We start from the raw sequence: 26,153 nt of genomic DNA on the forward strand, positions 1-26,153 counted from the left end.
TCTCTCTTGTTCTCTGTCATCTGTTTATGAAATTTCTGCTTGACTAAAGGTTATATTTGGTCTTCTTGTTAAGGTCTCTGCATGCTATAGGTGTATAGATGGCCCAAGTGTCATCTGAAGTTTGTGCCAAGCAGGGAAAAGAATAAGAGAAAGAGCTGGTAGAGTTAAAAAAAAAAAAAAAAAAAAAAAAGATACTGCTCCCAAGGTGGTAGGGATATATGTGTGCTGCTCCTTTATCTCTGACCCCACCAGTCTCAGACTGCTTTCAGCTTCCACTCACTGAAAGTTGGTTAAGAATAGATGCTTAAGTCTTGACTCTTAGCCAGTTGCGGAAATGAGTGATGGTGGCACTTTCAAAATATGAGCTGTTTTTCTTGTTGTTACATGCGGCTTAATTGGTTTCTGACATTATCCCATTACACGTACTTGAATTGTTTCAACTCTCTAGAAATTACATAGAGTAGAAATAGCATTTTTCTGAAAACTTAAAATATTTACTTATATTATTCTAAATCCGAGGAAAGCTTAGGAAATAGCAGACTGCCAGGAATTGCTCAAAGGAGTTACTTTAATACACCTTAAAATACTGATGACTTAGTTGGGGAATAAATTTGCTCTTATTCATGTTTTATATTATATTGAATAAATATTCTCTCACTATTCAATTCTATAAATTTTGCTCAAAGGTTTCTATTTGCTCTCATGTGTTTCCTCAACTTCACAGGTATTAGCAGAAGTCACAGTAAGTGCTCAAGCTTCAGCCAAAGTGAAAAATGAAGTGCAGGAGGTGAAAGACAAAGCCCAAAAAATTGTGGATGAAATTGACAGTGAAAAAGTAAAAGCTGAGACCAAACTCGAGGCGGCTAAACCTGCCCTGGAAGAAGCAGAAGCAGCCCTGAATGTGAGTAGTGTATTATTATCCCTCCCAACACGAGTCCTGGCAGGCACCATGTTTCATTACATGTAATCAGAAAACTGAACTGAATTCTTTTTGTTTTTGTTTTTGCTGTAAGACATTGTGTATTAATGAAGGATGTATTTGTTGGTTCCAATATATGTTTCCCTGAAACAATAAAAAGCTGTACCTATTTTGAACATAATTATAATAGAAAGGCTACATTACAGATGAGGTAAATGTGAGGCAAATTTTATCCCAAAAGACAAAAGTAATTATTCCACCAATAGCAATTCATTAAAGGTATATAAATTCAGGTATCAAACTTTAAAGTACATTGTTGTAACCCAACTTATGGGATATCCAGGCTTAAAGAAACCTCAAACTTTAGAGCTATTATTAATTAACATATTAAAGGTTTAATAGTCAAGTTGTAGTTAGAATATCTCCACGTATATGTACTATGTATACCTCTTAATTTTTAAAGATTTTTATTAAAATATAGCTAACATACAATATTATATTAGTTTCAGGTGTACACCATAGTTATTCAACATTTACATACCTAAAGAAGTGATCACCAAGATGAATCCAATAACCACCTGACACCATACCACAATATCACAATATTATGGACTATATTCCCTATGCTGTGTGTTACATCCCCATGGCTTTCTTGTTTTATACCATGTTTCCCCGAAAATAAGACCTAGCTGGACAATCAGCTCTAATGCATCTTTTGGAGCAAAAATTAATATAAGACCCAGTATTATATTGTGTTATATTATATTATGCCTGGTATTATATTATATTACATTATACCCCGTCTTATATTATAGTAAAATAAGACCGGGTCTTATATTAGTTTTTGCTCCAAAAGACTCATTAGTGCTGATTGTCCGGCTAGGTCTTATTTTTGGGGACACAGAGTACCTGGAAATTAGATCCTCTTATTCCCCCTCTCCTTCCCACCCCCCCCTTTTTAAATTTTTCAATTACAGTTGACATTCAATATTATATTAATTTCAGATGTACAGCATAGTGGTTAGACATTTATATACTTTAAGAAATGATCCCCTGACTAGCCTAGTATAGTACCCCCTTGGAACTATACATAGTTATTACCATATTATTGACTATATTCCCTATACTTTACTATTTTGTAACTACTGATTTGTACTTCTTAATCCCTTCCCCATTTTCGTGCTGGCCCCAAACCCCCTCCTATCTATCACCCCAATAAATCTAGTACCCATCTGACACCATATATAGTTATTACAATATTATCGACTATATTCCTTATGCTATAACCTACATCCCAATGAAAACTTTCTAACAACCCATTTGTACTTCTTAATCCCTTCCCCATTTTTACCCACTGCCCATCTGGCAGCCATCAAAATGTTCTCTGTATCTATGAGTTTGTTTCTGTTTTATATGTTTATTTTGTTCTTTACATTCCACATATAAGAGAAATCACATTGCACCTGTCTGTCTCTGTCTGACATGCTCCATTCAACAGAATACTCTTCAGATCCATCCATGCCACCAGAGATGGCAAGATCTCATTCCCTTCCATGACTGAGCAATATTCCATTGTATATATGTGCCACCTCCTCTTTATCCATTCATCCATTGGTGGACACCCAGGCTGCCCTCACCTCTTGGCCATTGTGAAAAATGCTTCAATGAACATATGGATGCTCATGTCCCTTTGAAGTAGCATTTTGGGTTTCTTTAGATAAATACCCTGAAGTGGGATTACTCGGTCCTTCTTGGACTCTTGTTATAGCCTTTGTTTTAAAATCTATTTTGTCTACTATCGGTATTGCTACTGCAGCTATTTTGTTGTTTCTATTTTCGTGAAACATCTTTTTCATCCCTTTATGTTCAGTCCTTGTGTGTCTTTCGATCTGAACTGAGTCTCTTGTAGATAGCATATGTAAGGGTCTTGTTTTCTTATCCTTTCAGCTACCCTATGTCCTTTCATTGGAACATTTACTATGTTTATATTTAAATTAATTGTTTATAGGTATGTAGTTATTTACACTTTATTATTTATATTTTTGGATTGGTTGTTTTATTTTTTTGGTGTTTTGTGTGTGTGTGTGTGTGTGTGTGTGTGTATGTGTGTGTGTGTTTAAGATTTTATTGGGGAAGGGGAACAGGACTTTATTGGGGAACAGTGTGTACTTCCAGGACTTTTTTTTCCAAGTCAAATTGTTGTCCTTTCAATCTTAGTTGTGGAGGGTGCTGTCCAGCTTCAAGTTGTTGTCCTTTCAGTCTTAGTTGTGTCAGGCGCAGCTCAGCTCCAGGTCCAGTTGCCATTGCTAGTTGCAGGGGGCGCAGCCCAGCATCCCTTGCAGTAGTGAAACCGGCAACCTTGTGGTTGAGAGGACGCGCTCCAACCAACTGAGCCATCCGGGAGGCAGCTCAGCTCAAGGTGCCGTGTTCAATCTTAGTTGCAGGGGGCGCTGCCCACCATCCCTTGCGGGACTCAAGGAATCAAACTGGCAACCTTGTGGTTGAGAGCCTGTGCTCTAACCAACTGAGCTATCCGGGAGGCAGCTCAGCTCAAGGTGCCGTGTTCAATCTTAGTTGCAGGGGGCAGAGCCTTCCATCCCTTGCGGGACTCGAGGAGTTGAACCGGCAATCTAGTGGTTGAGAGCACACTGGCCCATGTGGGAATTGAACTGGCAGCCTTCGGAGTTAGGAGCACAGAGCTCCAACCGCCTGAGCCACCAGGCCAGCCCCGTGGTTTGTTTTTTTTGTTTTTTGGGGTTTTTTTTTTGTCTTAAAGAAGTCCCTGTAACAATTCTTGTAGTACTGGTTTGGTGGTGATGACCTCCGTTAGCATTTTCTTGTGTGGGAAGCTCTTTATCTGTCCTTCAATTCTAAATAATGGCCTTGCTGGGTAGAGTAATCTTGGTTGCTGGTCCTTGCTTTTCATCACTTTGAATATTTCCTGTGAATCCCTTCTGACCTGCAAAATTTCTGTTGAGAAATCAGCTGACACTCTTATGGCAGCTTCCGTGTAGGTAACTAACTTCCTTTCTCTTGCTGCTTTTAAGATTGTCACTTTGTGTTTAACATTTGGTTTTTTTTTGTTTTGTTTGTTGTTTTGTTTTGTATTTTAATTTTGATGTGTCTTGGTGTGGGCCTCTTCAGGTTCATCTCGTTTGGGACTCTCTGCACTTCCTGAGTTTGTATTTTGTATTTATTTCCTTTGCCTGGATAGAGAAGTTTTCTGTCATTATTTCTTCAAGTACAATTTCAATACTTTGCTGTCTCTTTTCTTTCTTGTACCCGTATGATGCAAATGTTGGTATGCTTGATATTGTCCCAGAGGCCCCTTAAACTGTCCCATTTTTTTTCTTGGATTCTTCTTGCTTTTTGCTTTTCTGATTGGGTGTTCTCTGCTACCTTACTTTCTAAATTGCTGATGCGATTTTCTGCTTCATCAAATCTACCATTGAATCCCTCTAATGTAGTCTTCATTTCAATTGTTGTAATCTTAATTTCTAACTGGTTGTATTTTATGTTTTCTATCTGCATTTTTATGTTTCCTATCTCTTTATTGAAGTTCTCCCTGAGATCACCGAGCATCCTTAAAACCAATGTTCTGAATGCTGCATCTGATAGATTACTTGTCTCCATTTTGTTTAGTTCTTTTTCTGGAGCTTTGTTCAGTTCTTTCATTTGGGACATGTTTTTTTGTCTTCCCATTTTGGCTGCCTCACTGTGTTTGTTTCTATGTATTAGGTTGGTCTGCTATGTCTCCCAGTCTTAGTAGAGTTCCTTATGTTGTAGGTGTCCTTGGGGCTCAGTGGTACAGTCTTCCTAATCACCTCAGCCAGGTGCTCCAGGAGTGTCCCTTGTATGGATTGCATGTGCCCTCCTGGGTAATTGAGCCTTTGTTGTTGTTTGCACATCAGTGGGAGGGATTGACCCTCTAGCTGATTGGTTGTGAGGACTGGCTGTGACTACAGTGGAGGAGCTGTTGTGTAGGGACCTTGTGGAGCAGGATTCACTTTAGCAGGCTCTGGTGCCTGGAAGGGGCCTCACTGGAGGTCAGGTTCAGCTGCAGCCTGTGCCCCGCCTGGGCCCACCTGTCATGAGCCACAAAAGCCATCTGCAGATGGCCTCCACCCATGCTGGGCTTGGAGGTGCCTTGAGAGGCCAACCCATGAACTGAGGCCAGCTGTGGCTAGTGTGAGGCTTAGCACTGTTTAGCAAGAGTTACAGGACATGCCGAAGATAGGTGCTGCTTGTTTTGGGTTTTGTGAACCTTTGAGAGATTTTAAGAAAGTCTGCAGCATGAGCCAAGATAGGTCATTTGCACTGGAAGTGGCTTGGGTGTGCCCAAAAGTTGGGCAGGGTGGAGTCTCAGGGAATCATCAGGGTGGGGTGAAGGAACAATGTTAGCCTGGTTGATGGACGTTCAAATATTGTGGCTGCCTGCATTTGCACACCGGGAGGGGTGAGGACTCAATGAAGAAACAATGGTTTCTGCCACCTCCTCAGTCCAGGAGAAAGCTGCCCCTCCACCCTGAAGCCAAATAATTAATTTCCTTCTCTTATGTCCCTGGCACCTTTTGAGCTGCTGCCCCAGAGATGGAGCTCAGAGCGAGAGAGTCTGTCAGTGAGTAAGTCCATGTGAGGGCCCTTTAAGAGGATCGCCTGGGAATCCAGCTGCCTTTATCTCACTTAGCCAAAATCTCCACTGATCTTTCATAACCAGAAGTTATGGGGACTTCTCTTCCCAACTCTAGAACCCTGGGCTAGGGAGCTTGGTGTGGAGCTGGACTCCCTGCTCCTCAAGGGGGACCTCTGCACGCATGATATAGACTCTGTCCTTTGAAGATGGAAGTTATCTAAATGATACATGTCAATGAGGCTTGTTACTAACAAAGGTCTGGGGGGAAGACAATGAATGGTTGTGATATTCTAAATAATTATTTGAGGGCAACAGAGGAAAAAAGAATAAAAACAAACAGACAAAAATCCAAGAATAACTATGAAAGCGATTAGGGGAAAAAAATCTTGAAATGCAAAGCCTTGAGGAGATAATGTCAGCATATGGTGAGAAAATACATTTTAAAATTTTCTACTTCAACTATTTAAAAGTATTAGATTTCCCAACGTGATGGAATAGGTAAACACTATGCCTGCTTCCTCCCAGGATTACATTAAAATTACAACTAAATTATAGAACGATCAATCTTGGGAGTCATCTGAAGACTAGCTGAACAGAACCCTTATAACTGAGGATATAAAGAAGAGACCACATTGAGACTGGTAGGAGGGGCAGAGACACAATATGGGCTGACTCCAAACCCATACCTCAGCAATGGAGGCCCCCATGAAGAGTGAGCGGTCCCATCCCCACACCAGGCTCCCCAGCTTATGGGTCCCATGCCAAGAAGAGGAATCCCCACAACATCTGGCTGTGAAAATCAGCGAGAATTCCATGTCTATCCCAGTGAGACAGAAGCCTGCTGGAAACCCAGATGTCCTCTTAGTGGGTCCATGCACAGACTCACTTACTTGCATGCACTCAACCTGGGCTCTGGCAAAGGGGTGGCAACTCAAGAAGTGCCACAGACATACAGGGAAAGACTGAGTTTTGTGGCCTCCGGGTGAGGGCTAGAGGGACAGCTGCCATTGTTTCTGTGTGGAGCCCACCTTATGTGTAGCTTATGGGAGGGCGCCATCATTCCTGTGTTGAACCAACCCCCACAATGCCAAACCTGAGACTGTGTTGGTCTGGTAAAATCCCTGTGCACACCACCTTGGTGACTGCTTAAGTCCTCGTCCTGCCCAGTTAATGTGGCATGGCCCAGGGCATGCTCAGCTCCTAGACAGCCAGCACTGTGCCACAAGCTGTGAGAGGCTTCTACAGCAGCTGATGCCCCACAGTGGCCTGGAAAACTTTCGGCAGTGAGCAGTCAGCCCCAGCTTATGTTGCAGCCTTTCTTGGGTGGCTGTCCGGTATCTGTGGGCCCGAGGCAAGCAGTGACTGGCTGCGGTGTTCTCAGGGTGTTTTGCAGAGTGGCCACAGGGTCAGCACTGCCACAAAGACTGAATCTACACTAACTTTGTGAAGACCACCAGCCACACCCCATGACTCCCTGGAACCACGCCTCACCCAACTCAGGCAACATCGCCGAGGGTACTGTCAACACTTAATGAACAGCCGAGACTGTGCACCTAAGGAGGCTCTTTTAGCAGCTGAGCCTTATGGGCAGCCAGCAGATGACAGCAGGCCTAGGGGGGTCCTGGGCCTTTAGCTAAGCTGCCCCAAGCCCGATACCCGTAGCAGCCAGCCACAGTTCACAGTGAGGCCACCCCCACATGCCTCCAGGTACAACACAGGTAGCAACTAATTGCATATAGCTTTGTAGCTCTGAGCAGGTAGACCCAGGCTGGTCACAGGCAAGATTGAAACTTGCCTGTACAGGAGACCCTCTCAAGAGTCACCAGAAACAATATTCTCAGAGGTCAGCCTCAGACCACACCAGAGTACTGCCTGGTTAGCCCCACGAGTGGCACACCCACAGGGTGGTCTCAACAGGCACGAGAGCCCACTGGGGCAAATCCCCTCCGAGGAGTCATCCTGAACACAGCAGTGCATATGCTGTGGGCCTAGCCAGTCCTCACAGGCAGTCAGCATGGGAGTCAGTGCCACCTACTGACCCACTAAAAGCAATCAAGGCTCAACTACAACAGGAGAACACACACAACACACACAAGGGATACTCCTGGAACACATGCACAGGTGATCAGGGAGACTGCACCACTGCACCACACGGGACACATACTACATAAGGCCATCTGGCAATGACTGAGAGACATGGGAGATCTATCTAATACATACGAGTAGAAGCAAGCACAGAGAGGCAGCCAGAATGAGGAAACAAAGAAACATGTCCCCAAAAAAAGAACAGGAGAAAACCCCCAAAAAAGAACTAAATGAAGTGGACATAACCAACCTATCAGAGGCAAAGTTTAAAACTCTGGTTATAAGAATACTAAAGGGACTTAGTGAAAACTTCAACAAAGAGATAGTAAGCATAAAGAAGGACATGTAAACCGTAATAAAGAACCAGTCAGAAAGAATACAATAACTGAAATGAAAAACACACTAGAAGGAATCAACAGCAGATTAAATGAAGCAGAGGCTCAACTCAGTGATTTAGAAGATGAGGTAGCAGAAAACACCCAATTAGAACAACAGTAACAAAAAAGAATTTTTTAAAAATGAAGGTAGTTTAAAGGACCTGTGGGACAACATCAAGCATAACAACATTTGCATCATAGTAGTACCAGAAGGAGAGGAGAGGGAGTGAAGGATTGAGAACCTATTTGAAGATATAATGACTGAAAATTGTCCCTAACCTGTGAGGGAAATAGACATACGAGGCCAAGAAGTGCAGAGAATCCCAAAAAGGTGAACCCAAAGAAGCCAACACCAAGACACATTATAATTAAAATGGCAAAGATTAAAGACAAGAATTCTAAAAGCAGCAAGAGAAAGACAACTAGTTACTTATAAGGGAGCTTCCATAAGACCATTAGTTGATTTCTTAATGGAAACTTTGCAGGCCCAAAGGGAGGTTCAGCAAATATTCAAAGTGATGCAAAGCAAGAGCTTACAACCAAGACTACTCTACCCAGCAAGGCTATCATTTAAAATGGAAGGAGAGATAGAGACCTTCCCAGAGAAGAAAAATCTAAAGGAATTCATTACCACCAAGACAGTATTACAAGAAATGTTAACGGCACTTCTTTAAGGAGAAGAAGGGGGAAAACAAACAAATAAAAGATAAAAATATGAATAATAAAATGGCAATAACTGTGTACCTATCAATGATCACTTTAAATATAAGTCATTTAAATGCTCCAATCAAAAGACTTAGGGTAGCTGAATGGATAAGAAATACAAGACCCAGGCATATATTGCCTACAAGAAATCCACTTCAGATTGAAAGGCACACATAGGCTGAAAATAAAGGAATAGAAGATGTTTCACAAAAGCAAACAACAAAAAAGCTGGAGTAGCAATACTTATATTGGACAAAATAGACGTTAAAACAAAGACTATAATAAAAAACAAAGAAGGACATTACATAATGATAAAGGGATCAATCCAAGAAGAGGACATCACCCTAGTAAACATCTATGCACCCAACATAAGAGCACCTAACCATATAAAATATTGACTGACATAATGGCAGAGATCAAATGTAACGCAATCACAGTAGGGGACTTTAACACCCCATTGACACCAATGGCCAGATCTTCGAGACAGAAAATCAGTAAGGAAACAGCAGTCTTAAATGACACACTAGACCCATATCTTTTCTGACCACTATGATAGGAAACTAGAAATTAATTACAAGAAAAAAAATCTGAAAAACATAAAAACATATGGAGACTAAATAACATGCTACTAAACAATGAATGCGTTAACAAGGAGATCAAGGACAAATCAAAAGATAATCTGGAAGAAATGGATAAACTCCGAGAAGTATACAATCTTCCAAGGCTGAATCAAGAAGAAGCAGAAAATCTGAACCGACTGATTACTACTAATGAAATTGAATCAGTAATCAACAAGCTCTCAACGAAGAGAAGTCCTGGACCAGATGGATTCACAGGTGAATATTACCAAACATTCAAAGAAGAATTAACACCTATTTTTCTCTAACTATTTCAAAAAATTCAAGAGGAGGGAATGCTCCCAAGCTCATTTTATGAAGCCACCATTACCCTGATTCTACAACCAGACAAAGACATTACCAAAAAAAGAAAACTATAAGCCCATATCCCTGATGAACATGGATGCAAAAATTCTCAACAAAATATTAGCAAACCGAATTCAGCAATACATTAAAATGATCATCCACCACGATCAAGTGGGGTTTATTACTGGTATTCAAGTTGGTTCAATATCCGCAAATCAATTAATGTAATACATCACATAAACAAAATGAAAGATAAAAATCATGTGATCATGTCAAGATGCAGAAAAAGCGTTAGGGTTAGGGTTAGGTTTGTGTTTTGGTTAAGTTTAAGATGGTTACTAGACTTATTGGGGGATCACTTCATAAATTTTGTAAATGTCTAACCACTGTGCTGTACACCTGAAACTAATATAAAATAATACTGACTGTCAACTATAATTTAAAAAAATAGTCACGGGGATATAAAGTGTGGGGACTATAGTCAGTAATATTGTAAAAACTATATATAATGTCAGATGGATACTAAACTTATAGGAGGAATCACTTCATAAATTACAAAAATTACATAAATGTCTAACTACTATGTTGTACACCTGAAACTGATATAAAACAATATTGAATGTCAACTATAATTTAAAAAAAATAGACATGGTGTATAAAGTATAGCATAGGGAAGATAGTCAATAACATTGTAATAACTATGTGCAGTGTGAGATATGTAACAGACTTATTGGAGTTATCACTTTGTGAGGTATATAAATATCTAATCACTAGGTTGTTTTGTACACTTGAAACTAATGAAAAAAATACAAGTATTAGATTTTCATATGACTATGAATACTATTCAATAAAACAATATTGATTTCTAAACCCAAATACAGACTATCAAGCCAAATGATATTGCCACAGTCAGGAAACTTGCAAAGCCCCCGCATCTTATTATGAGAATCATGGACTGCGTTCTGTTGCTATTTCAAAAGAAAATTGACCCTGTTACTATGGATCCAGAAAAGCCTTGCTGCAAGCCATCATGGGGAGAGTCATTAAAAGTAAGTAAAATCCATCTTTATAAGCCTTATGAGGGGCATCAGGTGCCCTCATCCCAGGGTACTTAATATAGACCAGACAATCTGGCAGACAAAACTCATTCATTGTGTATTGAATAATTTATCTTAATCGGCATCTCCCCAAAATGTAACTAGGAAAAATTTTACAACTGAATGCTTTCTTTTTATAAAATCTGTTCAGAACCAGTCTTGATGTCAACCCAACCTAGTCTCCAAAAGGAGATCTGTGTGGTCAGTGGCATTTAGGTGCACTCACATGGCAGGAAGCTTACGTAGCTTTTATTGTTACTCTTTCACCATGGAAATGGGAAAACAGTTTACCATTTACAGATTTGGATTACTAATGACATAGTCTTGGTTTGTATGTTTAGAGCAAATCACTTATTACTTCTTTGAAAAAAATTCAATTTAGAAGTACATACTAACTCAGAAAAAAAGTATTTCTTTTCTTCCACAACTTACATGTTGTAATACTATTTTTCAGCTGATGAGTGCGACGGGCTTCCTGTGGAACCTTCAGCAGTTCCCCAAGGACACAATAAATGAAGAGATGGTTGAGTTACTGCAGCCGTATTTTAATATGGATGATTACTCTTTTGAAAGTGCCAAAAAAGTCTGTGGGAATGTGGCTGGTCTGCTGTCTTGGACACTTGCTATGGCAACGTTTTATGGTGTCAATAGAGAAGTGTTGCCTCTGAAGGTAAAAGTTTCCCTCCTTCTCCCAATAAATAAGTGTTTAATAAAATTAGTCATTAAAAGGCAAAACATGATTTTGACTAACAAAGGTAGATGTCCCTGTTACCAGCTTTTCTTTTTTTCTGTATGTACTCTCAGAGTTTCTCATTCTTTTTACATCTGTTACGTGTTTCCTGGCATCACAGACAAGAAACCAAAACCACTTGTTAACTTAGGGACTGAATTTATCAGGAATAATAATCAAGCTGTCATAAAAGAAAACTTGCCATTTCTGTAAAATTTGGGATGAGGTTTGGAAACTGGATTTGATTGCTGTATTCCAAACAAAATTTATAAAAATTATGAACAACACCTAGAATGTTTTCAATTTCAAAAACAGAAAGAGAAACTTATATGCATCTAAGAAACAAAAAAAAATTTAAAAGTTGCTTAGAAAAGAGGAGAAATCAGGGTGTCACTGATATCCCACAACCCTAAGTATTAATGTTAAGAAATAATGAAAAAACACATGCAGAGTATTGAGGAGGAAATTGCTGGGATGCAAAAATTCAAAAACTGGTCAAGCTGCCCTTCACATATGAGGGAACAGAAAAGACATTCTCAAGCATGCAATTTAAGTATCAAAGGACACACACAAGCGCACACACACACACACACGCCCATATATACTGGCCCAGACCATCTTTCATGTCTGAGGGAACAGAAGGCCATTCTCAGGAGTGCAAAGGAGTCATAAAATATACCACCCAGACAAACACTACCCGCACTGCTCACCTCCAGCCCCATAAAGCTAAAATTGTTGAAAGTGGCTGCTCTGTGGAATGGAAAATGGTAAGTAGGTGGGCAGGGATTTACTGGTTTTCATAATAAGCGATTGCCTCTTTAAACTCTGTGCTTTGAGACAAATAGAAAATAAATTTAAGAAAAAAGTTTTAACAGAGGGAAATGATGAGAAAATATAGCAAACACACCCAAACAAAAAGATACCAGGAGAGAAATATTACTATAAATGTAGAATTCAAGAAAAAAGCACTTGTAAGAGCCATTATTTTTTATTGATAAAAATTTTGATCCACGGTGAGACTTAATTGTAATGATGTTTATGCAATAAATAAAATAGTATCAAGTTACATAAAGCAAAACCTATTAATATTTTAAGTGGGGATTAATAAAAATACTATTGTAATTTGAGATCGTGGCACATAATATCAATCTACCACAGATCTGCTAGGCATAGGGCTACCTTTATCGGTGTACACAGAGAGTCCTATGTTTAGAAGGCCCATGCTTGGCTTGATGCTCTGCTGTCACGCTCTTGAAGTTCTTAATAATTTTTTAACAAGAGACCCCACATTTCCATTTTACACTGGGCCCTGCAAATTATGTAGCCAGTCTTGAGTAGACATAAATTAATAATTATATAGAGATTTTATACTATATTATTTGTAAGGTTCAATAGCTCCATTGACTTGCTTCAATATAAACAAAGAGTATGAAATTACTCCTAGTATCCAAGAAACATTTACAAAAATTGATCATATTGAATATTAAAAAGAAGACCTTGCTCCAATTTCCAAAAGCAAAAATTGCTGAGGCCTCATTCTCTGATAATAAGCAATAAAATTGAAAGTTTACATTTAGAAAAGCTAGTTACTTCTATTTAGAAAATGATGTCAAAAAACTGGTTACCAAAGCTAGTTATGATGTGGCCAAAATGGTACGATCTTAGCCCTTAAATGAATCAAAGAAACTAAACACTCCCATACATACTCACTTATACATAAACACAAAATTTGAAGAAAGCAGAATAGAGCTAATAAAAGTAACGTTAAAAATTAGAGAAGAGAAAAATAGCAGAATTTATGAGTAAATCTAAGAACTGATGCCTTGCAAAAACAAAATATAGTAGATATGCTCTTGAAAAGTCTAACCAAGAAGAAAATACAGAAGAACAAATGAGAATGGAAAGATAAATCCATATAATCACAGATGCATAGATTTAAATAATTGAAAAGTAAATTTTACAGATATATGTAAATACGTTAGAATTTCCTGGGGAAAAAGGGCTAAGTTCAAATAAATGAAATATTGAGAAAGAGAATGAGAAAGTTATCCAAAATCTACACCAGAAGGCTCTGGGGCTATCTTACTTTGCTGATTAATTACTTTAAATTTACAAGAAACAGATAATAACCATGTTGTAGGACTTAGAAAAAAGATGAAAAACTATTATAGTAATGTCACTTCAAAGAATCTTTGCCAAAGAAACCATCCAAAGTGTTTACATACTCAAAAGTATTTGCCACAGCATTATTTGTAATGATTTTAAATGGGAGGGAAAAGGAATTGTCTGAAAGTACAGAAAAGGTTAAATAAATGATAATACATCCAAATTGTGGGATATTACGCAGCCATATAACTAATGTTTGTGAAAAGTTGTTTAAGGACGTGGGGAACTGATTATAGACTACATTAGGTGGGGGAAAAAAATCAAAATGCCAGTCATTAACTTCTTAACACAATACTCAGAGACTATCTCTGGGAAATATCATGGGTAATTTTTGTTCTCCTTCCTATATGTTGCTGTGTTTTTCATGTTTTCTATATTGAACATTAATAAATAAAAGAAGAATTTTAATGAAATATCTCCAAGACCCTTTGCTTTCCCAGCTGAAAACACTGCAACAGATAACCTCAGAATACCATCTAGGGCAAAACTTATCTCATTTATGTATTTATCAATTAAAATCTAATTTAAATTTGATAAATTTATCGATTAAAATCAAATTATATATTTATCAATTAAAAGCAAGTATTTCACAGCGCTAATACAGCTCTCCACAAATCACCTCTTCTTCCTTTCAAGACTAACCTGGCCAAGCAAGAAGGCCGCTTAGCAGTTGCTAATGCTGAATTGGGGAAGGCACAGGCACTGCTTGATGAGAAACAAACCGAGTTGGATAAAGTACAAGCAAAATTTGATGCAGCAATGAATAAGAAAATGGTGAGATTAAATACACAAAATTACTGAAATGACATACTGAAATTTTATACAGTATGTGTTGTATTTAGAAATTAGGCAAATGTTTATGATGAAAAAAATATTTACCTGAATGCCCTTACTCACTATGTTTACTTATTTTGGATCTTTGACACTTCAAATTCTTTTTTGTTTTTTGTTTTTTTTTTAATTTATTGGGGTGACAATTGTTAGTAAAATTACATAGATTTCAGGTGTGCAATTCTGTATCACATCATCCATAAATCACACTGTGTGTTCACCACCCAGAGTCAGCTCCCCTTCCATCACCATACATTGGATCCCCCTCACCATCGTCCCCCACCCCCCAAACCCCTTACCCTCTGGTAACCACCAAATTACGTTCCCCAGATTAATTTTCAAACCCGTGGCCATCCTGTGGTCACCGACTGCCCTCCAATCCCCTCACCCTCCCCCCCACCCCCCACCCCTCCCGCCCATCTAGCAACCCTCAGTTTTTCCTCTTTGTCTCCAAAACTGTTTCTGATTAGTTTATTCACTTATTCTTTTCTTTAGAATCCGCAAATAAGTGAGATCATATGGTACTTATCTTTCTCTGTCTGACTTATTTCACTTAACATAATGTTCTCTAGATCCATCCATGTTGTTGCAAATGGTAAGATTTCTTTCTTCTTTATGGCTGCATAATACTTCATTGTATAAATGTACCACAGTTTCTTAATCCAGTCATCTACCGATGGGCATTTTGGTTGTTTCCATGTCTTAGCTATTGTGTATAGTGCTGCAATAAACATAGGAGTGCATAAAGATTTTTGAATTGAAGTTTTGGATTTCTCCGGATAGATACCTAGGAGTGGAATTACTGGATCATAGGGTAGTTCCATTTTCAGATTTTTGAGATACCTCCATACTGTTTTCCATAGTGGCTGCACCAATCTGCAATCCCACCAACAGTGCACAAGCGTTCCCTTTTCTCCACATCCGCGCCAGCACTTGTTGTTTGTTGATTTATTGATGATAGCCATTTTGACTGGGGTGAGGTGGTATCTCATTGTGGTTTTCATTTGCATTTCTCTGATGGTTAGTGAGGTTGAGCATTTCTTCATATGTCTGTTTGCCATCTGTATGTCCTTTTTAGAAAAATGTCTCTTCAAGTCCTCTGCCCATTTTTTAATTGGATCGTTTGTTTTTTTGGAGTTGAGTTGAGTGAGTTTTTCATAGATTTGTGATATTAATCCCTTATCAGATATATCATTGGCAAATATCTTTTCCCATTCAGTAGGATCCCTTCTTGTTTTATTGATGGTTTCCTTTGCTGTGAAAAAACTTCTTAGTTTGATATAATCCCACATGTTTATTTTTACTCTTAGTTCCCTCGAGCGAGGGTATATATCAGTAAAAATCTTACTCCGGGTAATGTCTGAGAAGTTTCTTCCTATATTTTCTTCTAGGTATTTTATGATTTCAGATCTTACATTTAAGTCTTTAAGCCATTTTGAATTTATTTTTGTATAGGGTGTAAGGAGGTGGTCCAACTTCATTTTTTTGCATGTGTCTGTCCAGGTTTCCCAGCACCATTTATTGAATAGACTGTCATTACTCCATCGTACATTCTTGCTTCCATTGTCGTAGATTAAATGGCCATATAGGCGTGGATTTATTTCTGGACACTCTATTCTGTTCCATTGATCTATGTGTCTGTTTTTATGCCAGTACCATGCTGTTTTGATTACTGTAGCCTTGTAGTATAATTTGAAGTCAGGTATTGTTATACCTCCCACTTTGTTCTTATTTCTCAAGATTGCCTTTGCTGTTCGGGGTCTTTTATGGTCCCATATAAATTTTAGGATTATATGTTCTATTTCTGTGAAAAACGACGTTGGCAGTTTCATAGGAATTGCATTGAATATGTATATTGCCTTAGGCAGTATGGACATTTTAACTATATTAATTCTTCCTATCCATGAACATGATATGTGTTTCCATCTATTTATATCTTCCTTCATTCCTTTCTTCAGTGTCTTATAATTTTCTGAGTATAGATCTTTTACTTCTTTGGTTAAATTTATTCCCAGGTATTTTATAGTCTTTGGAGCGATTGTAAATGGGATTGTTTTTTTAATTTCTCCTTCTGATGTTTTATTATTGGTATATACAAATGCAACTGATTTCTGAATATTAATTTTGTATCCTGCCACTTTACTAAATTCATCTATCAGCTCTAATAGCTTCTTGGTGGAGTCTTTAGGGTTCTCTATATATAGTATCATATCATCTGCATACAATGATAACTTTACTTCCTCCTTACCAATCTGGATGCCTTTTATTTCTTTTTCTTGTCTGATTGCTGTGGCAAGAACTTCCAGAACTATGTTGAATAGAAGCGGAGATAGTGTGCAACCTTGCCTTGTTCCTGATCTTAGGGGGAATGGTTTTAGCTTTTCCCCATTGAGTATGATGTTAGCTGTGTGTTTGTCATATATGACCTTTATTATGTTGAGATAAGATCCCTCTATTCCCAGTTTCTTAAGGGTTTTTATCATAAATGGCTGTTGGATTTTATCAAATGCTTTTTCTGCATCTATTGATATGATCATGTGATTTTTATTTTTCATTTTGTTAATGTGGTGTATCACATTAATAGATTTGCGGATTTTGAACCACCCTTGCATACCAGGGATGAATCCCACTTGATCATGGTGAATGATCTTTTTAATGTATTGCTGAATTCTGTTCGCTAATATTTTGTTGAGGATTTTTGCATCTATGTTCATTAGAGATATCGGCCTGTAGTTTTCTTTTTTTTGTGGTGTCTTTGTCTGATTTTGGGATCAGGGTGATAGTGGCTTCGTAAAAAGTGTTTGGGAGTCTTCCCTCCTTCTGGATTTTTTGGAAGAGCTTGAGGAGAATAGGTGATAATTCTTTTTTGAACGCTTTGTAAAATTCACCTGTAAAGCCATCTGGTCCAGGGCTTTTGTTTGTTGGGAGACTGTTGATTACTGATTCAATTTCCGTGGTGGTAATCAGTCTATTCAGGTTTTCTGTTTCTTCTTGAGTTAGCCTTGGAAGGTTGTACGCCTCTAGAAAATTGTCCATTTCTTCCAAATTGTCAAATTTGTTGGCATATAGTTGCTCATAGTAACTTCTTAAAACTCTTTGTATTTCTGCAGTGTCCGTTGTCACTTCTCCTCTTTCATTTATGATTTTATTAATTTGGGTCCTCTCTCTCTCTTTTTTAATGAGTCTGGCTAAAGGTTTGTCGATTTTGTTTATCTTCTCTAAGAACCAACTCTTGGATTCATTGATCTTTTGTATTGTTTTTCTGGTTTCTATTTCATTTATTTCTGCTCTGATCTTTATTATCTCCTTCCTTGTGTTCCCTTTGGGCTTATTTTGCTGTTCTTTTTCCAAATCCCTTAAATGTGAAGATAAACTGTTGATTAGTGATGTTTCTTGTTTCTTTAGGTAGGCCTGCAAAGCTATGAATTTCCCTCTTAGGACTGCTTTCGCGGCATCCCATAGATTTTGGGTCGTCGTGTTTTCATTTTCGTTTATCTCGAGATATCTTTTGATTTCTTCCTTGATCTCCTGCTTGACCCATTCATTATTTAGTAATAAGTTATTCAGCCTCCATGAATTGGTGTGTCTTCCAGTTTTTTTCCTGTAGTTCATTTCTAATTTCATAGCATTGTGATCAGAGAAGACAATTGGTATGATTTCAATTTTCTTAAATTTATCAAGACTTGTTTTGTGGCCTAACATATGATCTATCTTGGAAAATGTTCCATGTGCGCTTGAGAAAAAGGTGTATTTTGCAGCATTGGGGTGAAATGTTCTGAAAATATCGATTAAATTCAAGTGGTCCAATGTATCATTTAAGGCTGTTGTTTCCATATTGATTTTCTGCCTGGAAGACCTGTCCCTTGTGGTCAGAGGTGTGTTGAAGTCCCCGACTATAATAGTGTTACTGTTGATCTCTGCCTTTATGTCAGTCAGTACCTGTTTTATATATTTTGGTGCTCATATGTTGGGTGCATAGATGTTTACTAGGGTTATGTCCTCTTGTCAGATCGATCCCGCGGTTTCCCGTTTCAGTCTCTGGACGGGCGGGGTAGGATTGGAAGAGCGGTGCAGGGGAGGGGCCCAGGTATGGAGGCTATGTTCTTTGCGCTAGGGCCCTCTGGCTTTCCTCCCGGCGGGAGAAATCAGCCGTGGGACACAGGAAAAGAGCCCACCTCCTGGTCCCCGCGCTCTCTGCTCCGCCTGGGATCCCGTGCGTGCCAGGCACAGCGGTTTTCGGTTTTCGCTCCCGCCAGCTGAGGCTCCGTTGGGGGCTGGGCTCTCCCGCCGCTGCCGGCCGGGCGTTTTCACTCCGCACCTCTTTATCCTTCCCCTGCTCGCCCAATTAGCGCACCTTCAAGTACTTCTTAGCTTCAAGTAATCCACGAATCTCCCCGCTATTCTGTGTGATGAGCGAAAAGTTCTTTGATGGGTTATAGGTCCCGTTTGCAACAAGATCCGGAGGAGAACTCAGAAAGTGCGCCCTGCTGCCCTACAACCAGTATCTTGATCTCCTTTTTTGTGTTTTTTAAAGAATCATTTTCTATATGAGTAAGCTGTGATGTTATACCAAAGAGTACTAACTTTGGAGTTAGAACACTGGGTTTTAGATCCAGCTCATGTGTTTATTAATTGTGCATTTGAGGGCAATTGAGCTAGAATGGGGATCCTAATACGACCTCATGGAATTGGTTGTAATCAGTGGTGGTTTGATAAATGTTCCATAGTCAGCTTGTGGGGAGCAGGGGTCAGGGGGAGAAGAAAGCCCTGATTCACCGGGTTTGTTGATTCCCGTGGTCTAGGTATTCCCATCACTGCCCATTTTAAGCTTTCAATGTGATGACACTGAACACAGATTTGGAAAAATATGCAGCAGCACACCGTTATACATTATTTCCACCATGCAGACACAATGGACTTAAATAGATAATACTAAAAAAATAGTAAATAATTAGGAAGTGATGAGTTTGGGTTATTTGTTACCTTTTCTTTTAATATAATTTATTTAATTCTAAGTTTATATAACTTAATTTTTAATAATGGCTATATTGAACACCAGCTCACACATTTCCTGAAAATTTAGCAATTGGCTCTTGAAAGCTGATAAGAGCTGGCTGCAGCACACTCCTGTTGTATAGAAGTTTTCTGGGGGAAAATACTTTGTAAACTGCAAGGAACTCAGAATTATTACTAAATCCAAGACTTACAATGGTATATTTTATTGACTTGACACTGTTTTGAAAATATTTAATAGAAATACTGTTTTAATTTATATGATTTGGATTCTCTCTTACATAATTGCTTCTCTTGAAATTTTATAAGGTAAAATATTCTGAATGAATTACCAAAATTTAATATGTAATGTTTCACTCACACTGTATTTTTAGATTATATTTATTTTGCACATTAAGAAATTCCTCCGTGTATTTTTGCGTGTGAATATAATGGATGTATGATTAAGCAATTTTTTTTGTTAGTTTCAGATGTACAAAACAATGTAATAGTTAGACATTTATCATTTATATCCCTCACACAGTGATAACCCCCTCCCCCCATCTACTACCCCTCTGACATCGCACACAGCCATTACGTTTCCATTGTCTCTATTCCTAATGCTGTACTCCGCTTCTTGTAACTAATTGTAGTTGACATTATTGTTCAGCTTCAGCTTCAGGTTGATTAAGATATTTTTAAATAAGTTCTTTGAAACATTCTTCCCTTATGAACGTAGGATTTGCTTAATGATGCCGATATGTGCCGGAAAAAGATGCAGGCTGCTTCCACTCTCATCGATGGACTGAGTGGAGAAAAAATCCGATGGACTCAGCAAAGTAAAGAGTTCAAAGCTCAGATTAATAGGTATAAATGTTGGTCTTTGTTATAATTGCTCTCCTGCTTAGTCACCACCCCAAATGCCACCTGTGTGTGACATTAGAGAACATAAAATTCATCTCTCTGTGAAGTGCTTTTCTCATTCATTTCCATATATCCATTTCTGAATCTCATCACCTAAGAAAGTGCTTCCAGCTTAAGTTAGGCACTTAAAACAGAGAGGGAAGAAAATTTTGTGAGACATTTTTAATCTCAATTTTGGTTCAGCGATGTGGATTTTCAGTACGAGAGTGCTCCTCCTATGGTTTGGTTTTGCTAGAACAATCTAGATGCTTGCTCCAGTTGTCTGCTCTTCCCTATGGGTGTCCTCAGAAAACTTCAAGAGGGGAATGAGAAAGGAAAAATAGTTTAACCAAGACTGACTCCAAGCAGGGCCAGGCATGCGGTGGGTGCCGCACACTTGCCTCCTCTGTGTGTCTCCTCTGTGTGTCAAGGCTCTGGACCTACAGGCTGCAGGCAGGAGCTTCTCTCCTGCTCCCTGACGGTCCCCAAATGTGGTCACTTCCACCCTTTGTCGGGCTTGGGGGCTCCTTTGTGCATGGTCTCTTTATGTCTGGCCACCAAGTGTTATGCAGGAAGCAAAGAAGAATTTCACCTCGTAACAACAAAACTGCACTGTGGCCTTTCGGACTCCTTAATGGGAGAGCTTAAACTGTGTCAGGTGACTCACTTTCTGTTTTTTCTTAACAGACTCGTAGGTGATATTCTGTTGTGCACCGGATTCCTTTCCTACCTTGGGCCTTTCAATCAGATATTTAGGAACCTTTTGCTGAAAGATCAGTGGGAGATAGAGTTGAGGGCACGGAAGATCCCTTTCACTGAAAACCTGAATCTTATTTCAATGTTGGTGGATCCTCCAACAGTAAGTATTACTTTCCTCATAGTATTACCTTGATTTTCAGTCTTGTTTTATTTCTTACTTACAAAGAAATCAAGGTACACTTACTTTCTTTTTTTTTTCATTTAATTAGAAAGGTGGTTTTGAAAATGCTTAAGAGCTCCAAAAATGAATTTTCTTTGTTGTATAAACGTCCCTTTGCATTTTTGGAAATCTTGCTTTCATATTAATACCAATTGCACTGTTATGGACTAGAAGGTCGTTGTGAGTTATAGACTTCCTGACACTGAACTCCTCTTATAGCCCTCCATTATTTATACCAGTCCTGTTAAGTCACACTCTCTTTCAAACATTGTAGGTAAATGTAGACATTAACGAGGCCAGGACAACTGGTGTTAATCTTCCTCTGATCATTAACCGTCTCTTTTTTAGGGTCCAGCAGCAGAACACAACAGAAAATTCTGGTGTCACTGAGTAACAGCGTGTCCTGTTACACTAACCTTCCTTGTTGGGAATTTGATGTCTCTGTCAATTTTCACTATATCTTGCAGAGCTCCTGTGGTATTAAATGCTTTCCAGGCAATTTGTATTCATGAGCTGCTTTTCTGATTTGTGAATATACTCCCCAGTTGCTGTTTCCTTAGAGATGCCATGCTGTTAATTTCGTGTTATCTCTGTTTCAAAGTTAAAAAATTAATCTTTTCTGATTCAAACAATGTTGAGCTGAACCTGAGAGGGCCTAGATAATGCACTGGAGCTACAACGGGACCCTGGCAGGCAAAGCGGGCCAGGATGCTCTTTATAAATTACGGCCTTTAGAGGTGCCGGGATGATTTAACGAAGGTGTAGGCTGGTTGGTTCATTGGATCTTGGGTGATTTCATTGACCGTGTGGAAGCAGGCTAGCAATTCCCCTTAATTTGGCACGGAAAAAATTTTTTTAATGTCATTGATGAGCTCCTGCCAATATAATGTCTCATCTCCCCTAATTTCTCTGTCCCCAGCTATGCAATCTCCTGTACCCCATGTAAGCAGAACCTAGGGCAGGAAATGGAAGTTTCAGAGGCTTATACCAGGGTTTGTCTTCTCTGACCTCTCATTCCATATATTCATTATCTCCCCTGACCCGACAGTCTGGATCCCACCCACTCAGAGTCGCCATATTTCAACCCCCTATGTTCTCTGAATGTTCAGCAACCATGCTTCAAACTCCTCAAATCAGGTTTCATATGCAATCGATTTAACAGTATTTCCTTGTAAGTATGAAAATTCAGCATAAAGGACTAAACCTAATCTTGAGTTATTAGAGGAAGGATTTATTAGATGATAGAGTTGTTTTTTGTTTTTATTTAATATTATTTGAATCACATTTACAAGTTTGGGTTTTTTCCTAGGTAAACTGTTGCATAGTCTCAGTGGAAAAAAAAATGTCCAAATTTTAAATTCTTTTAGATTGTGATACTTCTGATTACTAATGAAAGCATTCTTGTTCTCCTTTGAATGGCCATACCCATTTCCTGTTATTCAGATTGGCGAGTGGGGGCTGCAGGGATTACCAGGAGATGACCTCTCAATTCAGAATGGCATTATTGTGACAAAGGCCACCAGATACCCACTCCTCATAGATCCACAAACTCAAGGCAAAACTTGGATTAAGTCAAAGGAAAAGGAAAATGACCTGCAGGTATGTACCAGGCAATGGGAAAGGAATCTGGAAATTCTCCCAAAATTTCAGTTGAATCTACCAGTCATAAAGTTGTCACCTCTACAACTGTTTGCTAATTATTCACCCTTGAGTTTTGTAACAGGGATTTAGGGCAAAGGCTTTGGTATTTTCTCTCTTTTGTGCTCTCTCTTGATCTCACCCCCAGCCCTCCACCCCTGCCCATTTCCCTGACTCTGTTTCTTTTGCCAATGTTACATGTGGCTTTTATTCTGGGCCTGGGGTCTTGGCTTACAGGAAAGCAGCAAAGGAAGAACTTGTGATTTAGGCCCCTTGTGCTGACCTAGCTCAGACACTTGGTACTGCATAACATACTAGAGTCCAGGATTGGGGTTGGAGTCCAGGAAGGTGTTCATTTTAAGGTAGGGGTAGACAAAGGGCAGGGTTCCAGCCCTCCTGGCTCCCTTAGGGACCCTGTTACCACTGATATTGCTATTCAGCTACCAGTATGGACTATTCATTGTTTCCCAGACACTCACTGTTCCCAGTTCTAAGCTTCCTGGATCCGTATTTTTGCTTGTACTATTTCCATTAACGAGAATATCTTGCTCCACGCTACAGCCCACTTCATTTACATCCCTTTTAAAAATCTTAAATATTCTTCAAAGTCCACATCCAACACTACCTTAATCAAGACTTTTCTGGGTACTGAAAAGAAAGCCTGTCCTGAATCCTCACAGTGTATTGGTTGCACTTCTGTTGTGGATTTCGACTTAATGTCTTTCCTGAATTATTCTTTGCATGTTTGTCTTCTGTCTTTACTATATCACAAACTTCTTGCTGACCAGGTTTATAGTTTTACACCATCTTTATATTTTCTGCACAGTTCTTTATATAGAGTACAAATTCTGATATCTATTGAATTTAAAGGAATTAACCAAAATGTATCATTGCAATTAAAAAAAAAAGAAAAGAAAGAAAGAAAAGCCAGAAGAATCATTTGGTCATCTTTTTTTTTTTTTATAATTAAAGTTTATTGGTGTGACAATTGTTAGTAAAGTTACATAGATTTCAGGTGTACAATTCTGTATTACATCATCTATAAATCCCATTGTGTGTTCACCACCCAGAGTCAGTTCTCTTTCCATCACTATATATTAGACCCCATTTACCCTCTTCTAGAGACCCCACCCCCTTACCCTCTGTTAACCCCTAAACTATTGTCTATGTCTATGAGTTTTTGTTCCTTCATTTGTTTGTCTTGTTCTTTTGTTGTTTTCAGTTTTATGTATCACATGTCAGTGAAATCATATGCTTCTCTGCTTTTTCTGTCTGACTTATTTCGCTTAGCATCATAATCTCAAGATCCATCCATGTTGTCACAAGTGGTACTATTTCATTTTTTCTTTCCGCCAAATAGTATTCCATTATGTATATATACCACAACTTCTTTATCCATTCATCTATCGAAGGACATTTTGGTTGTTTCCGTGTCTTGGCCACCATAAACAAAGCTGCAATGAACATTGGAGCACACGTGTCTTTATGTGTAGATGTTTTCAGATTTTTTGGGTAGATACCCAGGAGAGGGATTGCTGGCTCATATGGTAATTCTATTCCTAATTTTTTGAGGAACCTCCACACTGCCTTCCATAGTGGCTGCACCAGTCTGCATTCCCACCAACAGTGTATGAGGTTCCTTTTTCTCCACAGCCTCTCCAACACTTGTTACTATGTCTTTTTTTTATTATTATTTTTTTTTTATTTTTTTTTAATTTATTGGGGTGACAATTGTTAGTAAAATTACATAGATTTCAGGTGTGCAATTCTGTATCACATCATCCATAAATCACACTGTGTGTTCACCACCCAGAGTCAGCTCCCCTTCCATCACCATACATTTGATCCCCCTTACTATATATCTTGATGATAGCCATTCTGACTGGGGTAAGGTGATATCTCATTGTGGTTTTTATTTGCATTTCTCTGATGATTAGTGATGTTGAGCATTTTTTCATATGTCTATTTGCCATTTGTATGTCCTCTTTGGAGAAATGTCTCTTCAGGTCCTCTGTCCATTTTTCAATTGGGTTGTTTGTTTTTTTGTTGTTGAGTTTCATGAATTCCTTTTATATTTTGGATATTAGCCCCTTGTCGGAGGCACTGTTTGCAAAAATCTTCTCCCATTCAGTTGGTTGCCTCTTTATTTTGTCGATGGTTTCTTTTGCTGTGCAGAAGCTTTTAAGTTTCATATAGTCCCATTCATTTATTTTAGCTTTTACTTCCATTGCCTTTGGAGTCAAATTCGTAAAATGCTCTTTGAACCCAAGGTCCATAAGTTTCGTACCTATGTTTTCTTCTATGCAGTTTATTGTCTCAGGTCTTATGTTTAAGTCTTTGATCCATTTTGAATTAATTTTGGTACATGGTGACAGATAGCAGTCCAGTGTCATTCTTTTGCACGTGGCTTTCCAATTCTGCCAGCACCATTTATTGAAGAGGCTGTATTTTCTCCATTGTATGTTTTTTGCTTCCTGTCAAAAATTATCTGTCCATATTTATGTGGCTTTATTTCTGGGCTCTCAATTCTATTCCATTGGTCTATGTGTCTGTTTTTCTGCCAATACCATACTGTTTTGATTATTGTTGCCCTGTGTACAAGCTAAAGTCAGGGAGAATGATACCTCCAGCATTGTTCTTTTTTCTTAAGATTGCTTTGGCTATTCAGGGTCTTTTGTGATTTTATACAAATCTGATGATTTTTTGTTCCATTTCTTTAAAAACTGCCGTTGGGATTTTGATGGGGATTGCATTAAATCTGTATATTGCTTTGGGTTATATGGCCATTTTAACTATGTTGTTTCTCCCAATCCATGAGCACAGAATGTCTTTCCATTTCTTTGTGTTCTTCTTCAATTTCTTTTAAAAATATCTTGTAGTTTTCAGTATATAGGACTTTCACATCCTTGGGTAAGTTTATTCCTAGGTATTTTATTCTTTTTGCTGCAATTGCAAAGGAATTGGTTTTTTTATTTCTTTTCCTGAGATTTCATTGTTAGTATATAGGAATGCAATGGACTTTTGTAGTACGTTGATTTTGTAGCCGGCAACATTACTGTATTCGTTGATTGTTTCTAATAGCTTTTTGGTGGAGTCTTTAGGGTTTTCTATATATAGCATCATGTCATCTGCAAAAAGTGACAATTTAACTTCTTCATTCCCAATTTGGATACCTTTTATTTCTTTCTCTTGCCTGAAGTTTCTCTAGCGAGGACTTCCAACACTATGTTGAAAA

The 26,153-nt window shown here is 38.6% G+C and overlaps 1 protein-coding gene across 1 annotated transcript in view; it reads left to right on the top strand.

Annotated features, from left to right (window-relative positions):
- Positions 1–26,153, top strand: part of DNAH8 (dynein axonemal heavy chain 8) — a 335,302-nt gene that overhangs the window by 210,519 nt on the left and 98,630 nt on the right. The window contains 7 exon segments of the mRNA XM_033102419.1: positions 725–901; positions 10,524–10,691; positions 11,194–11,409; positions 14,272–14,409; positions 20,198–20,325; positions 21,049–21,220; positions 22,724–22,879. Coding sequence (XP_032958310.1) covers positions 725–901; positions 10,524–10,691; positions 11,194–11,409; positions 14,272–14,409; positions 20,198–20,325; positions 21,049–21,220; positions 22,724–22,879 — 1,155 coding nt within the window.

This window comes from Rhinolophus ferrumequinum, chromosome 3 (genome assembly GCF_004115265.2).
Source record: "Rhinolophus ferrumequinum isolate MPI-CBG mRhiFer1 chromosome 3, mRhiFer1_v1.p, whole genome shotgun sequence".
In the NCBI taxonomy this organism is placed as follows: Eukaryota; Metazoa; Chordata; class Mammalia; order Chiroptera; family Rhinolophidae; genus Rhinolophus; species Rhinolophus ferrumequinum.